The sequence below is a fragment of the Mirounga angustirostris genome, unplaced genomic scaffold, assembly GCF_029215605.1.
Source record: "Mirounga angustirostris isolate CCGP_5_RB_7025 unplaced genomic scaffold, mMirAng1.0.hap1 SCAF_4, whole genome shotgun sequence".
In the NCBI taxonomy this organism is placed as follows: domain Eukaryota; kingdom Metazoa; phylum Chordata; class Mammalia; order Carnivora; family Phocidae; genus Mirounga; species Mirounga angustirostris.
The window spans coordinates 109,109,377-109,127,156 of NW_026991712.1; the positions used below are offsets into that span (position 1 = coordinate 109,109,377).

At 35.8% G+C, this 17,780-nt stretch overlaps 1 protein-coding gene across 1 annotated transcript in view; it reads left to right on the top strand.

Annotated features, from left to right (window-relative positions):
* Nucleotides 1-17,780, top strand: part of DPYD (dihydropyrimidine dehydrogenase) — an 800,443-nt gene that overhangs the window by 460,643 nt on the left and 322,020 nt on the right. The window contains exon 14 of the mRNA XM_045897134.3: nt 10,640-10,804. Coding sequence (XP_045753090.1) covers nt 10,640-10,804 — 165 coding nt within the window. The remainder of the gene's footprint in view (nt 1-10,639; nt 10,805-17,780) is intronic.

A 17,780-nucleotide genomic window follows, 5' to 3' on the forward strand; every position in this document is an offset into this window, starting at 1 on the left:
CATTTTGTTAGAGAAATGACCGGAAGTAGTACTCTTCCTAAGACATTCAGGGCCATATATAAACATGGGTGGAAATGCTGAGGCAGCACATACCAGTCTTAGAGTCTTAGCTAGCTGCCTCTAGACTAATGCCATCTTCAGGTCTGCATCCTACCTTTTTTTATTTTCAGTATGAAACATAGCATGTATACAAAAGAATGTGTATAATTTAGATATACATTTTAAGAAATAATAAAATGAATACCTTTTTTCACATTTCACACAGAAAGAGAAACCTAAGATATTCCTGTACCTCTGATGCTATGTACCCCTACTCAAATATAGCCCTTTCTCTTCCCTCTAGAGGTCATGATGATGTGGTTTTGGAATATAGGTAAGGTTAGGTGGGGTGTGGTCCGGAGCCTATGACCAAGAAAGAATTCTTGAGATGTCTTTGGTGCAAAATGGTGGCTTTATTAAAGCACGAGGACAGGACCCCAGGGCAAAAAGAGCTGCTGCACCGGGGTTTGTGAGGGATGACTGATTATATAGTATGGGTTTGGGGGAGGTAAGGAAAAAGGGAGGTTTTCAAAACAACTTTCATATGCTAAAGAGGATTGACCTACAAGATACCAGAGGCCTTGCCATTGTCAAATTAAGGTTGTTTTCCCTTCTAGCAAGGTATTAACATTAAGATATTTGGGAGATTGCTGGAAGAATGTCACACAAGTCCCACCCAGGAGTGGGGGGTGGAGGGAAAGTTGCAGGGTGTCAGTTTACGCTTTGTTTTCGGCTAGCCTTCCGCTCCTTCATCAGTGACTTAGATTTGGTCATCATCATTTTCTTGCTCTTGTATATGTTTTACCACATATGTATCTAAATAGTATGCTGTTTAGTTTTGCCTGTTTTTATATTTCATTTAATATAATCATACAGCTTACATTTTTATGCAACTTGATTTATTCTTATTGTTCAGTGTTTTGTTTTTCACATCCATTCTAGTTGAATTAACATTAGCTCATTCATTTTCTCTGCTGTCTACTATTTGCTCATCTTTCCTTTTGTTAAAAAATGTAATTATTTTATCCTCATTCTTGAGTTATGATTTTGAAGTTATGCAATTCTCAGTTAACATTCCTTCCCCTTTTTTTCATTTTTTAAATTAATTATTATTATTATATTTTTAACATTCCTTCTTTAGAGAAAATATTTCACTCTCTTCTGATTTCCATTGGTACTGTCAGGAAACTCACTGTCAATCTGCTTTTCCTTTGTATGTAATCTTTTCTTTCTCTGGCTGCTAAAGTTTTCTGTTTGTTTTTGGTATTTTATTTGCTACAAGGTGTCAATTAAAATTTTTTTTTTCCCTTGAGTTTGTTGTTTTCCATGAATTTGAAGATTGGTGTCTCTCATTAATTCTACTGAATCTCTAACAATATCTATTGAACTATTGCCTCTTTCAAGACTCCCCATTATCTTGTTGGGAGCCCCAGTTAGATTTCTCCTTTCATTTTCACTCTATTTTCCATGCCTCTCAACCTCCATATCATGTTTTGCATCCCATTTAATCTTCCCACAGATATCAAGTGGACTAATTCCCTTCAGCTAGGTCCAATCTCTTGTTTACCACAAACTATTAAGGTTCTTTTTTCCCAATTTGTACTATATGTATTTTTAATTTCTAGAAATTCCTTTTGCTTATATTTTAAATTTTCATGTTGTTTTGAGTTTCTTATTCTTTGATTATACATTCAAGTCCCTCTTTTATTTTTCAAACATATTAAACATTCATATTCTATATCTTACAATGTCAGCATCTGTATTCTTTTGTGGATCTGATTTTGTAGCTTTTTCTTCCTACTGGCTCTCACTTAGGATATTTTTTTCTCATTTGTTTAGCAGAATTCTTCTGTTATGAGTCCACTTTCCATGGAAATTTATGAGAATTTCTTGATATCTGGGGTAAAAATCCCTCCAGAGACAGTTTGAGATTGTTTCTCCTAGGAGAAGACTGTGCTGACAGTCTTCAGCACACCAACACACTGGAATCACAGAAGTCCCAATGTAACCTAAAACATGAGAGGATTTTTAAAGAGTTCTTACAATTTTGATCTTGCAGGAGCCACCTTTAAACCAAATTTTCAATTTGAAGTTTTGCAGCCCACACAAGTTTGAAATTGTAAGGGAGACGTGTTTTCTTTTTCATCCATAATTAAGGCTAACGTGGACACTTACTCCCACCATTGCCCTCCAGTTGTTTTCTAGTTCACAAATTAAGAGCATCACTTTTTGTTTGTCCTAAGTTACAGTTTGGCCCTGACTTTTTCTGCTCTCTCAGGTGTGTATAAGCCATTAGAAATCAGGCTCTAGGCCACGAGGGACCAGCAGAAACATTGAAAACAGCCACCACCCTACAGGTTAGTTTGTCCTTATGAATCTCTGCTTTGTTGTCATTTTTGATCCTGAAGAAATTTACTTATTTTGACACCAGTTCAGTTTTTCATCTTTTGTTTTCTCATATCCCTGTCCAGTATGTTTAAATGTACTATACGGTGAGAGTTTTTTCTCAACATCTTGTTATCCATACTGCAGAAATGGAAAACTCCTGTCTGATTCTTTTAGATGCTGCCTTCCTTAAATAATAGCCATTTCATTTACAGTGACTTCTAGAATAAAGCTAGAAGATTTATACAAGTTTATAAAAAGTAAAATTTTTAAAAATATTTATCATTTTCAATGAAAATTCTGCTTTAATACTTGAAGATGATTAATAATTATTAAAACTGACTCATGCTTACACCTTCACAGCTGCTGTTCTGGGCCTTAAAAGATTTCTTCAAGGCATATCACATGATCATCTTATAAGCAGGCCAGCAGAAATTTCTAAGTTAATTACAGTTTGGCAGAGTGTATCCAAAACCTCTTATCTGAACAGTGAACCCAATAATTTAATCAGTCTGTCTGTTGATTAATCACGTTCTAATCCATCTGATATCAGCTCTGAAAAAGCTCTTCATCTGTTCCTTGTAAAACTTATCTCTGTGAATGCACAGCTGCTGTGAGCTATTGGTATTAATAACTTGAATAGGAGACAGAACACAATGGATTCTCAAAGCCGGCAGAAAAAAGTTTGAACTCCTTAAAACAGTCATTCAGGACTCTCTAATCTGACCCAACTCTACAGTCTTCCCATCCTCATTTCCTGTTGCTTTCTCAACTTCAGCCCATGTACTAGTTAAGGCCAGGTGCCTGAACTCTTCTATTTTGACTGTTCCTGAAGCTGATGAGCTGATGAATGAATAAATATGTATTTATGAAATACCACATGCCAGATATGTACTATTTCACTTACAGACCTACAACCTCTCTGTCATAGTGAAGCATATAGTGAAGCCAGTTTGACACATGAGAAAGTCAAAGAGCAAAACAAACTACTTTTTGGTGTCCTGTTTACAAAGTTACAAGCTCTTTGGAAAAGGGCAAGAGGAAAGACAAAAGGCTACACAAGTCTGTGATTGAATATTTTACTAGTATGACATAAATAAAATTCAAAAAATTAATCTTCATACTCGAGCAGTGTGAGATACCAAATCCTCTAGACGTTTGACACTAAGAGGTGGGGGACGTTTCATCCAAAGTGAGCACTAGAGAGTATGTGAGTATCCTTCCTTGACATATAGGAGACATTCAGTATATGCAGTTTCTATTCATTGTTCCCCTCTTTAAGCCCAATCGGGTTGTAAATGGTTTTTCTATTCGTTCTAGAACACACCATGTTGTTTGTTTTTCCTTTTACTTCTACTCTCTTACCCTTCACACACAGGGTATCCATCATGTTAGTTCAGCCAGGCTGTCTGTGTGGACAGTCTTCAGCACACCAACACACTGGAATCACAGAATTCCCAACGTAACCTAAAACATGTGAGGATTTTTAGAGTTCTTACAATTTTGATCTTGCAAGGTTTGAGGCCACAGGAATAGGAAATGGGTTGTCATGGTTAATTCAAGACAGTGGAAAGTTCATTTCATTACATGATAATAATTTTGTCCATATTGCATCCACTTTCCTAGTTAATTATACTATATCAGTGTCCATATGATATTTTCTTCTAAGCTTTCTAAGATGAACCGTGCAAAGACTAGTCCCGGTATAGCAGATTCTTTAAGACTCCTTTAAAACTATTTGCTTAGCTCTCAATTACTCCATCTTTGTTTATAGGAGAATATATATGAATCCTAATTAATGCTACCCTGCTAAATATTGTTAATCAGACAAGGGGTGAATATCAAACCCAAATTAAGCCCATTAGAGTCTCTGCCACCCGGGTAAAATTGGGCCTGAGAGATTACAAGATTTGAGCCTGACTATGCCTAGACCTTATAACCTGGAACCTGTCAGGGGCCTATGGTTCTATCATATGAACTTGGACTGTAACAGAGGAAGCCCTCTATAGAAAGAGGGAAGAATGAAGAGCTATGCAAATAGGAACAGAGAAAAGAGAGAAACATTTTGAAATGCATTTCCTTCCTGTTATGGGGATTATTCCTTTTCCTTAAAGTAAATACCACATTCCACTTAGAAAAAAAATTTTTTTTTTTTTTTAAGATTTTATTTATTTATTTGAGACAGAGAGAATGAGAGACAGAGAGCATGAGAGGGGGGAGGGTCAGAGGGAGAAGCAGACTCCCTGCCGAGCAGAGAGCCCGATGCAGGACTCGATCCAGGGACTCCAGGATCATGACCTGAGCCGAAGGCAGTCGCTTAACCAACTGAGCCACCCAGGCGCACCGAAAAAAAAATTTTTTTTAACTTGCTTAAATTGACTTGTTTTTCTTGCAACTAAAATCAGTGCTAATTGGTATCACCTGCATCAAATGTTAAGCGGTCACTAATATTATTCATATCACATAAATGCACCTGAATTCTAGTCTCATCTCTAAAGCTTACTAGAGCTGGGCAGCAGGGGACAAGTCCCTTTAATTTCTCTAAGCCCCAGTTTTAGTATTAGCAGCATGATGACAGAATCATGAAGATCACATAAAATGATGTATGTGAAAGATCTGTGCTATAAAAATCTAAACTATGATTTTTTCTGCATTTCGATGCCACTATTTCTCTGATAATTTATCTTGTATTTCTAGATTACACTGTTACTCGTGTTTACTGTGTTTTCCATGTGGGTAGACAGATTTAAAGTTCCTGATGACAAAGGGGTAACTTTCATCACAATTTCAGGTTTTTGAGTGCTATCTTTATATAAGACCCTAAGATGGAAAAATTGATGTATTAAGAACCAATTCTCATCCTACCATTCCATCCCCCCAAAACAACCAAGTAGAGATTATTCTGACCATAACATTTATTTGGGGGAGTAATCAAATATTAATATACTTAGTTCATGAGGAAAATAAAATGTTAGAGAGTTCTTTCATAATAGTGGAGTTGCACTGGAAACTGGGCCACTGTTGAATTTTATTTTACTTTTTGTTATTCCCAGGGTAGCCGTATGCCAGATTTATAATGATAGAACCATATTATGCAACAGGATATTTGTTGTTAGATTTATTTACAAAATGATTCTCCTCTACTCTGGAATAATGTATATAAATTCCAGTCATACAGGTATATTTTAGAAGACAGTTTGTCAGGGGTGCTTGGGTGGCTCAGATGGTTAAGCATCTGCCTTCGGCTCGGGTCATGATCCCAGGGTCCTGGGATCGAGCCCCACGTCCGGCTCCTGGCTCAGTGGGGAGCCTGCTTCTTTCTCTGCCTCTCCCTCTGCTCGTGCTCTCTCTCTCTCTCTTTGTATCCCTGTGTCTCGAGTGAATAAATAAAATCTTTTAAAAAAAAAAAAGTTTGTCATGCAATACATTTAATTTTTGAAATTCTAGCTTATAAGACTGATTAATTAAAAGATTTGTTTGACAGAAACAACCAGTTTACAGCAGGATTCTGGAAATTAAAAAAAGGAACAACTTACCCCTAAGATTTAAGTGACAGGTTTTCGGGTAAACCAATACAACTTTCTCTGTAGCTCATAACAATATGCACTATGATACCATAAAGTTCATTAAACAGCTTTCTCATTTTACCAATGTGTTTCTACAGTTCAGCAGTAAAACTTCTTTAAAATTATATATCAAGAATACTTTTAGAATCATCCTTGCTCCACCATCCCCAATTCTTCCCCAGCATCCACTCTCCTTAATTATTTTTAATTATTCTCTTACTTATATTTGGTCACATAAATATGTTTCACTAAGCAGCGCATTGTGTTGTTTGTTTTAGGTATCATATTCTATATATTTTTCCACAGCTTGCTCTTTTCACTCAACAAATTTTAAGTTAATCTGTTGTGGTACGGTAGCCGCGGCTCACTCTGAAAATTTTAGTTTTCATTTTCATTCCACTTTTTTGGATCCCAGTTCTTTTCCTAGCCTCTTACCAAGACGTCTCTGCAAAGTTTCTTCTTCTGTTCACTGAGGCCATTGTGACTATCTCGATCTGGTGGTAACCATGGAAACCTGATAGGTTTTTTTTTTTTCTAGGATGAGAGGTCAAGTAACTGAACTTAAACAAGCAAATATAATCAGCCTGTTTACCATTTAAATCTCTTTACTAATGCTGAAAAATCACTAGCATCACTTCAAATGTTAAGAGGTCACTAACACTCAATTTTATAATGGTAGTTACAATATCACATAAAGCAGAGATATTACCTAACATTTCCCTATCTATAAACATCAATTTTTAAAAATCTGTATATTGTTAATGCATTGAAGATTAGGACTATGGTAATTCATCTTCTTTGTTATAGAGGATGAATTCATTTGTTCTAAGTATTCTGAATATGTTTATTTTGTTATATTAACTCCCTTAAGCAATGCTAATATAATTTAGCTATTAAATATTAAAGCAAAATATTATCTTATAAAATCATGCTCAAATTCTAGTATTCCCAGGTCAAAAGCTTTAGTAACTTATTGCCCAATTATTGAAGCTCTAACTCTATAATCATATAACCCAGGATAATTGGTTGTATCCATTTTCATTCATCTTCCACTTAATTTAACAATTCTAAGAAGTCTTAAGTCAGTGGAGAAGGTTTTTTTGACAAAGTAGAAAATATGAATGAATTTGGGAAAGCCTAGAATAAAATTTCTATTACTGATTCATCACTGGGTGACAATCTTGGAATCTGGGCACTTTTGTTGAATTTGGAATATGCTGAATTTTTAAATTGCTAGGATGGCAACAATTGACTCACTGATAGTTGACAAGCTCTACACAGTAGGCATATGTAGTTTGGGCAGTTGTTCAGGATCTTTTTTCTTTGCTTGAGTTAAGGAGAGAGAAAACTGACCTGTTTAGAGAAACACTGCCTGTCATAAATCAACATAAAAGAATAAGCAACCCCTATTATAAAGTAGATGAAATTTCCCTTTGATTTGCCTTGTACTTCCTGTTTGATCTTTGTTAAGATCATTGAAAATTCTCCCCTGGTATATTTACAGTTTAATACCAGATAATGGAAGAGAAAAATAAAACAACTGTAACATTAAAATTAAACTGAAGTCACAATACACAAAGGAAAAATCTCTAATGGCAAAATTTTAGGTTTTGAGTTACCTACCACTAAAGTGGGGCATTTTAAGAAAGAAGCATTTGCTTGACTGTCCTCCAATTAAATCTTGTCAATTTATTGGCCCTTTGGCCATTGTGAGTTGTTGACCTAATTGTTATGAGGAGGGTTATTGTGAAACAGCCTATGGCTTAGAATTACTGGACCATTGAGATTTTCCTTACTCCATATGGGTGCAATTCTTCCATTCTGTGTCTTTTTTATTTTATGACATTCAAAAAAATCCTAAACATACTTTGAAGATGTGGGCCCTGCCTCCTAGAGGGTGGATACAAGAAGCAACTATAGTTGGTTAAGATCCTAATAAGTTCATCGGCTAAGAAATCCCATAGGTAGCCAGGGACCAGGTTAGAATTCACATCCACCTGACCCAGAGAACCCTAGAGTCAGATTGTATTTGAATGAGGCCATTGTGTTTGGATCCTAGAGATTGGATAAACCCAGCAAGTAACGACCAACAGTCAGGGAGATCTTAGAAGCTACAGGGTGATGAAGTTCAAGCATACTTCCTGTCATCGAGGCTCTGCAGTAGGTTGAGATGGCTGAGATGGGGAGAGGTGGAGTAATGGACAACCTATGTCAAGCACACTACTTCCAGGATCTAGCTGTAGTTGGTGGCGGGGGGCTGTATTCAGAGAAGGGGTCCCTGAGCTATCAGGGGAAGCAAAGGAAGTCCCCCATTCTAGAATAAGAGACTGGTAGGAAAGGATCTAAGCAAAGAACCAGTACCTGAAATTTGAATGTAAGCCAAAACCCACATGTTTGTTCAGCAACAGTATAAAGCCAGCAATAAATCCTGTATAGTTCCCATCCCTCAGGACAAGACCCATTCTAATGCCTACGATTTTGCTCTAGGCTTCTTTAAAAAAACATTATTTGAACACCTACTAAAGGCCAGGCTAGAAGCTGGGCATGTAATAGCAAACAAGATAGTGTCTTCTCTTCCATACCTTACAGTCTAGTGGAAGGTTCAGACCAGAATATAGATAGTCACAGTGCAGGATGTTAAGAATGCCAGTTGGGGAAGGTATATATTGTGATGGTGGCATGAGTCAGAGCAGCTTATTAAGACTTGATGATGTTGGAGAGATCGAAAGATTTCTCAAAGGGGCTGAAGTGTAAGCTAAGACCTGAAGAATGGGCAGGTACAGGGATGCTGCTAACATGTTCCATTCAGTAAACAGGAGGTGCCATTAAACTATAAAATGATCATTTAAAATAGGTGCCCCTTCATTTGTGGAACTGCTCAATGCCAGGGCACATGAGTTGATGAACTGAAAGAGGACTCTGTTAACTTCCTTGGCCAAGTGTTCCTATGCAGAGCACAACCTGTGGCCTAGAATGGATTTATCTAGGTGAAAGGCTTTTAGGGTAGGGGGTAGAGTAGAGGAAATGAGGACCTCAAAGCTTAAAGAGTGTGGCTCTTGAAAATTGGAGTATGGAAGAAAACCAGCTTTACTTGTTCGTAGAATTGTCTCCTCAGACAATGGCAGCACAAGAGTACCTACCTGGGGAAGCTGCACAGAAGCCACCTGCAGGGATGCAGAGCATGCATTGAAGCATTTGCCAAGACAGAAATTTGACCCACTAGGCTCAAGCTTCCTGCAGTGACTCTACTTGTCATTTTACCCATTATAAGATTGTGGAACACTGTTTGACTATAGCAAATCAAAGTAAGGCTGGTGGTGTTGCCCACAATTACAATAGAAGTGGAATGGCTTAATTAGTAAAACATTAACTAGCAGGATTCCTATAAGTTAAAATGTACATATTTAAGGAGGCTTACTGTAACATTTATACCATTTATTTTATCATATACTAATTCGAATGTAAAAGTGAATGTAAATTGCCAGAAATTAACATGCAATGTGAAAAAAAGTCCTTTCATCCTCTGCAACTGTAGCATTTGGCAGATTCAGGAATAAATAATCTTTTGTGGCAAGGGTATGCCTTATCAAACATATGCAGATCAGCACTAATTAATGCTAATTAAGGTTTCCTGTCTATCTAGTTGGAAAAACGTCCAAATGTTATGAAATCCAGTTAGTATGCCTATTACACTAATTGTTTTATATGGGGTGGTTCTTAATTAAAATATGTAAATTGACCTTAATTGCTATATACTAATGGGGGTTCATGTTATCTCACTAAAAGTGACAAGATGGTGAGGAGGGGTACTTAAATGACTAATTCTGATAAATCCTTAACTAAATGACCTTTACTCAAAATTAATTTTAATTGGAAGTTGGCTAAAGAAACATTTTTCTTCTTTGTTTCTTTTTAGTTTTTAGTAACGTAAGAATGTTACTCTTTGTTAATACAGCTTTAGAAGCAGTTGTGCATTGTTAATTACACTTAACAAGCAAGTTAATTTGACTGTTTACTGTTTATAGTTATCAGGAAGTTATTGATATCCTCATTTCAGTCTTGGGAGAAATGAGTTCTCATTGAATGTGAATTTATAGTTAGAATCCTATAGGTAAGTTGAGCGACCCAGTTAGTTTGTTAGAGTATGTGTTGAAGTTTGATGAGCAAGTAGTACTAATATGTACTCCTTGGATGATTTACATTGGAATTACCTTTTAAGAAAAATATTTTTTTCTTTACAAAACATTAGCTTTTATTGGAGTTAAAAAGCTCATTGAAGGTGTTTGGATTAAATAGACTGAAATAATATTCTTACATTTTACTTATCAAGTTTTTATTTATTATTTAATTGCAAACAAATTAAAATATGTATGCCTAAACCAGTGTAAATTAATTTACATATTTTTATTTTTTTTACTGTGCTAACCTTGCAATTACAGGAAGTAATTTAAATAAAGCTAACAAATATTTTACTCTTTCATTTGGAAGTAGTTTATGTTCATGTGTAATTTAAAATGTATTTTTAAAATCCTTCTGTAAAAATGTGAGAAAGGACTTGGTAAAATATTGTCATATGGAAATGAGCATAGAATAAAGATTGTAGTTTTTCTTTGTCAGAATGAGACCCAATATCTTTACTCTTTTATCAGGACATTGTGACAAATGTTTCGCCTAGAATCATCCGAGGGACTACCTCTGGCCCCATGTATGGCCCTGGACAAAGCTCCTTCCTGAATATTGAGCTCATCAGTGAAAAAACGGCTGCATATTGGTGTCAAAGTGTCACTGAACTAAAAGCTGACTTTCCAGACAATGTAAGTGTGATTTAACGTCTAAAACAAAAGAATTGGCATAAGTTCGTGAATGTTTATTTAAACATCCAATTCATAGGCTTATAAATATTAATGTGTATAATATATTTTATTAAAGAATCTGCCAGTTGCTTTGCTGATGCATAGATAAAAAAGAAAGAAAAGCTCAAGAACTCATAAAAATCTGCACAATGTGAGGCTTTGTTATAAATGGGTGCCATGCAGATGGAAGAAGTATCTACATAAGCAGGAGGAAGAGAAATAAAATACTCATTTTATTGAGTTGATTTTCACTGGATGTGGCTAGTATTTATGAAGGTGATGACCTTAGGAAGAAATTGCAGACTATAAATCATTTTAAATATAAACCTGAGGCAGAAGCAGAATCTCTTCATATATCGAGTATTTATATTTTTTCAGTGGGAAATAATTTACCAAATAATTTTAATACGTTTATACTGAATGAGTCACTGTTTTTTATACAACCCTTTCTTTAAAAGTACCGTGAACAAAGATCACATATATTTCATTTCTTTATGTTGCCGATAGTTTTTTAACCTATGGATGGTATTTTCTCTTCAATATATGGTTAGAGTTGTCCTTGATGTCATTCATTCATTTTTTTTCTCCTTCCCTCACCTCAGTGCACACACGTGCGCACAAACACACACACTCATTACCCCTGCCCCCTTACTTTCTCTCTCAGAGCTGGTGATGAATGGAGATTGAGGTTTGAGCCATGTGTGTCTTTATTTGTAGAAAAGATTCAAAGACAAATTGGAATGGTTTAAGTATTCCAATGATAAATATTTTAAAATCTAATGAAATTTGTGGATGTTTTCCCACAAACCAATACACTAGAAAATCTTACAGAGGGACTTTTGTTATCATACTATTGTCTAACCCATCAAGCTTTGTTTTTGTTTTTTATGTTTTAGAAAATCCTAATTGTTTCAAAGTTTTCTTACATTGAAGCAAAATTTAGGCACATAGAATATAATCTTTCTCAAGTCAAACCTTCAGATATGAAGGGTACTATTAAGACCCATATGAAACCTATAGCATCTGTTCATTAGGAATCTTTCACTTTCTGAAAATGATGTTGCAAATCATCTCTGTGTTCACATTATACAATCAACTCTAATAACAATTATGTTGAGCTATTTGTTTTTGAAAAGATCCAAATCTTGTGTGAAGCTTTTCTCAGAATGACAAGGACAAGAAGTGGGTCAACCCTAAGAAGAATTTTATACGTATACATATATATATATATTTAAGATTTTATTTATTTGTCAGAGAGAGCGAGAGCACAAGCAGGGGGGAGTGGCAGGCAGAGACAGAAGCAGGCTCCCTACTGAGCAAGGAATCTGATGCGGGACTTGATCCCAGGACCCTGGAATCATGACCTGAGCCGAAGGCAGATGCTAAACCAACTGAGCCACCCAGGCATCCCTATTAATATATTTCTAAACATGGTCTACAGGTTTAAGTATTATACTAGGTACTGAACACGCAGTAACATAATAACCATAAACTTGAGCTCTTATAAGATTAAGAACTGTTACAAATGCCTTATATATTTTAACACTCAGTCTTTAAACAATCTTATAAGGTAAGTACTATTACTTTCCCCATTTCACAGAGAGAAAACCGAGAGGAAACACAGAAGTTAAGTAGCATGCCCAGGGTTACACAGCTATTACAGTGGTTCCTCCCTCATCCACAACTACAGTTTCCGTGGTTTTAGTTACCGGCAGTCAACCACGGTCTGAAAGCAGATGATCCTCCTTCTGATGTATTGTTGGAAAGTCAGCCATTGCTTAAAGCTATGTCACAGTGCTTATGTTATTCCCCTCACTTTATCTCATCACATAGGCACTTTATCATCTTACATCATCACGAGAAGAGTAAAGACAGTACAATATGGTATTTTGAGAGAGAGAAAGATCACATTCACACAGCTTTTACTACAGTATGTTGTTATAATTGTTCTATTTTATTATTAGTTATTGTTGTTGATCACTTATTGTGCCTAATTTATAAACTAAACCTTTATCGTAGGTATGTATGTATAGGAAAAAGCATAGTATTGAGAGGATTCAGTGCTACCCTTAGTTTCAGGTATCCCCTGGGGGTCTTGGGACATATTCTCCATGGATCGGGGGGGTTATTATATACAGTGAATCCAGAATTTGAGCTTGAAACTTGCTTTTAGCATCTGTGCTCCTAATGATAGTGTTCTCTAATGTACTTACTGCAGTATCATTTCAGGCCCTTAAAATTTCAATATTACTTTTTAATGCAACATAAGAATAGTATGAAATATAATTTCCCCAAATATTGCTTCTATAGTATTTAGATACACCAATGTATCTGAAAAAACATCATTTTTCCTGGAACAGAACTCCCACCAATGGCTTGTCTTAAGTTCTGTCTACCCTCTTCTGGGCAGGAGTGAAATGTTAAATAATGGCCTCCAAGAAATGACTGTAAGTAGACAAGAAAGCTGAGATGAAACCTTCGCTTTGTGATTCCACAGTCAAGTAGAAAGAGGCACATTTCAATGTTCTTTTCAATTTCCCTGGAAACAATTTTCTTCTCCTATAATGCTCTTTCTTCTGAGAAAACAATGCTTGCATTTCTTGATTCTAATTCTTTCACCATTTAGATTATACTCATTATTCTTTTTCTGTATTCTTAGAACTAATTTCTAACATTTTTATTCCCCATATCAAAGATAACATTTTAAATACAATTAAAATGGCATTCCCATTTGAACCCATAGAAATAATGTGTTGCACCTAGATATTGCCATGCTGAGAGTAGAATATCCCCCACTGTTTTGGAATTACTCTGATGCCAAACCCAATGAGCTGAATGAAAGAAGGTGACCCTTCATTTTCCAAGTTTAATTATCACTCTCACTGGAGTTTTCCCACATCATTCTCGAGTGTGTGGCTGCCACCTTTAATGACAGGGATCAGATAATTCAACCCACTGTGGCAGCTTCTAAGCAAGGGCTAACTTTTCTGAAAAAGAAATTATCCTGGAGGTTGTGGGGAAAGGGATGTAGGTCAGCTGATATCAGCAGCTAGTATCTCTCTTTCCATAGAGAATAGGCACCAGTTGGCCATGAACTGGAGAAGACAGCTGGAAGAACATCTTGAATATAAAGGCATTGAGACCCCTGACATATATTGTAAGGGCTTTTTTCTTAACTATCACAGAGTTACACCAAAGCCTACACTTATACTAGACTTCTGCCCAGCTTTCAAGGTTTCCTTTTATTTATCTGTGAATTAAATTTGGCACACTGATCATTGTAGTGACAATTATTACTAACTAAGAGGCTTTTTTTTGTTCCTAAGCTGAGATTTTGCAATGCTTATTATGAAATGTACTGTATAATTAGGGCTTACAGAAATCAATTTTAAGTGAATCCTTTCATTCTCACTGCAAAAGCCTTAGAAACCGTATATTTTAGGCTTCGAAAAAAATTTTTTTACCAAAAAAATACATGCTGCATTTTGTGTGAATACACTGAATTAGCAAACAAAGACTGACATTTTCTATCATTTGTGGCAGCTAAAGTAAGAGTTAGGCAAAAGATAGGGATTCAGCACTGAATTAGCTGGTGAAGATAGAAAAGGGAGTGATGGCTTTGTTAGAGAAATTAATAAAGGAAGAACAATTGATATGTAAATATACTTCTATTACAATACACCTCATTCTACTGAAACCCTTTCTCAGTTCATTACTGAGAAATCAGCATTGCGCACATTAAGTTCAAAACGATTCCAAAGAAGTTGTTCTTCATCAGCATTCCTGAAAGTGTTTTCCTGACCAATAGCCGCTAAATACAGAGTTCTTAACCCTATGTGTGTGCCATGGACTCCTTATATACCCATGTGAAGCCTAAAAGCCTCTCTTCAGAATGTTTTTGAATGTGTAAAACCCAATTCAATAGTTTGCAAAGGATTCCCATTGTATTAAAATAGAATGCTCAACTCATTTTAAAGAATATGATATAGTAACTCATGTTCCTCTTTAATAAGTCACTAAAAACACAGGTTCATGGCAGATCAAATAACTTGCAATTTTGACATATAATGGTGACTATCAGTGACACAGTGAGATGTCTGTGACAACTCTATGTTGATTTTCTGTGGCTTCCATTGGTGCAAAGTTACAGGTATGGATAGTGCTACTGTGGTTTGTTGTATTCATGAGGAAACACTAAATTTCAGCAGAGGTTAGTGAAAATAAAAGTCTAATTTTTTCCCATCCAAGCTCATGAATTTCCTGCATTCTGTCAAGAATTCTGTGGACCTCAGAATAAGAACCTATGTCCAGTGGTTCTCAGTTCTGGGTGCATCTAGAATCACTTGGGGAGCTTCAGAAAAGGTTTTTATGGTTAGACCCTGTCCTAGTTCAGTCATTTCAGAAATTCTGGCATGGATGCAATGAGTATACATCGGTGTGTGTGTGTGTGTGTGTGTGTTGTGTGTATTTTTTTTAATAAACTTCATCAATTAATTCTACTGCATATAAAACCAGCATCATTCATAACCCTTGACGTACATCATTAAATATTTATAAAAGTCCTGTATCAGAACTTGAGAGCCTTTTATAGGTGCTAGGAACTGTGGGCTTCATGTATCTGTGAAGCAGAGTTTTTCCTCAGTTTAGAGATGAGGAAACTGACTTTTTGAAATATTGCATTGCACAAGGCACTGTGTCACACAGCTAGTAAGTGAAGTCACTGGAACTGAAAATCTTCCCATTACTTGGCTCTAAAGAACCTGAGGAATTAAGAGTAATATGTTATTTCAGTCCTCCCTTACCCACCCACTCAGAGGGTCAATTATATTGAGCTCTCTTAACCACAGACTCTCAAATAGAAAACAAAATCTTTTTATTGGACAAAGAAAGAAGTCTGTCATCAACCAACCATTATTTTGTCATTAGTCCCAGCACAGGACATTTTTATAGCTCAATACTTACTGCTTTGCAGGAATGTAGCTGACTTTAGAAAACAATGTCAGTGACTCAATGTGGACCTTGGTTTGAACTGTTACCGGGTCCCATCTTAAGTTCTGTATTTGAAAATAGGGAGTCAAGACATTCAGTTGGATCTATGTATCCTCTAAGCAAGGAGGAATGCTCACTGCTTATTCAATGGATGTTCATCACCCTATAACTCTTTCAGTCTTCTTATGGGCACTATGAAGGCTGACTCAGCAGAAGCAGGCTTTCTTTTCTTTGGATTATTTATAATTAAGTCTCACTCATTAGGAATAAGGGGATTTTGTTACCTCCTCCTCAATCTATTTAGAAAGATAAAATTTAGTAACAGATAAAACTATAATATATATGTTGCCAGGCCAACAATGACCAGTACAGGGTTGTTATTTTTACTTTCATTTTTTATTAAACCATTGCTTTCTTATCACAGAGCTTATAAAGCATAAACATCACCTTGGCCCTTTCCCCCTCATGTCCTGAAGAGGATATTTACCAACAGAAATGTAAGCATCCCTGCACTGGAGGGGTTCCTCCTTTGCTCCCTCTGGAATTTTTTAACCTTGTCAAGTCTCTGTTTCTGTCAATTTCTACACATTCCCATGTTGATTTATTTTTTTTTTAATATTTATCTGACAGAGAGATATAGCGACAGAGGGACCACAAGCAGGGGGAGTGGGAAAGGGAGAAGCAGGCTTCCCGCGGAGCAGGGAGCCGGATGTGGGGCTTGATCCCAGGACCCTGGGATCATGACCTAATCGGAAGACAGACGCTTAATGACTGAGCCACCCAGGTGCCCCCCCATGTTGATTTATTTTAAGTAAATTAAGAAACTGCTAGAGCAGGTATTGAAGGGAAGGCTAGTATATCCCCAGGAAACTCCTTCCTTCTTTCCACCATGAATTCTAGAGGACATAGATACTTCCCAACCTCCCTTCATTGCTGAAATCCCGGACAGTTATCTGATGACATTACTTTATTGATTTTTTAAAAAATATCTAGTCTACAAAAAATAAAATAAAATGAATCATAATAGTAATGGAAATTTAAAAAGTTAGGATGGATGGATGGAAAACAGTCCATATCCAATTATCCTAACAAATATCTGTTTTCATTTTCCTAGACTTGATAGAGTCTAAGAACTAAAGGCATGAGGTTTTAGGTCAGAATGGGTTTGAATTTCAGCGTGTCCTCTGACTTGCTATTTATTGGCACTCTCAACCTCAACTTCCTCATCTGTGCAATGACAATAACTATTCTCAGAGGTTGTACAGATTAAATGAGATATTATATGTAACATGTTTGGTACATTGCAGTTATTCACCATTATAAATTATATTGCATAGGATACCTTTATGCATTTAGCTTTTATTCCTACTTAAAATAATAATTAGTTTCCATAAAATATTCTGAGAGGGATTTGGTAAGTCAAAGGTAACAGCATGTTTAGAGCTCTTGAAGTATATTGCCAGTTGATTTTCAAAGCATTTTTGAACAATTCACATAAAAGTCAGTATTTTAGAAATAATTACCAACTAAAAAATTAAAAGCTAACTCACTAAATATCCTTTTTAGTGATTCTTCTGAACTTGAGTTTATTATATGTCATATAGAATGTAAAGTCTGATTCTTCGTTCAATGTTGTATTCATTATACTTCTGTGCTTTAATATCATTCATTCTTTTGAATTAGTTTCCAATTAAAACAAGACTTAAATAATGAGTTATTTTCTTAGTATCAGCATAGAAACAAAGAAAATTTAAAATATGTTTGATTCCACAAAGCAAGAATAGCCAAAATGAATCAGAATACATAATGTAGCTCATAGTTCTGTGATTAGTTTCTGGCTCCATGTAGCCAATTTTTTTTTTTTTTTAGATAAGATATTCCTAGTTTCTTAAAAGAAAACATTAGCTGCAGTTTAGATGGAGTAATGGGGACTGGATTTACCATCCCA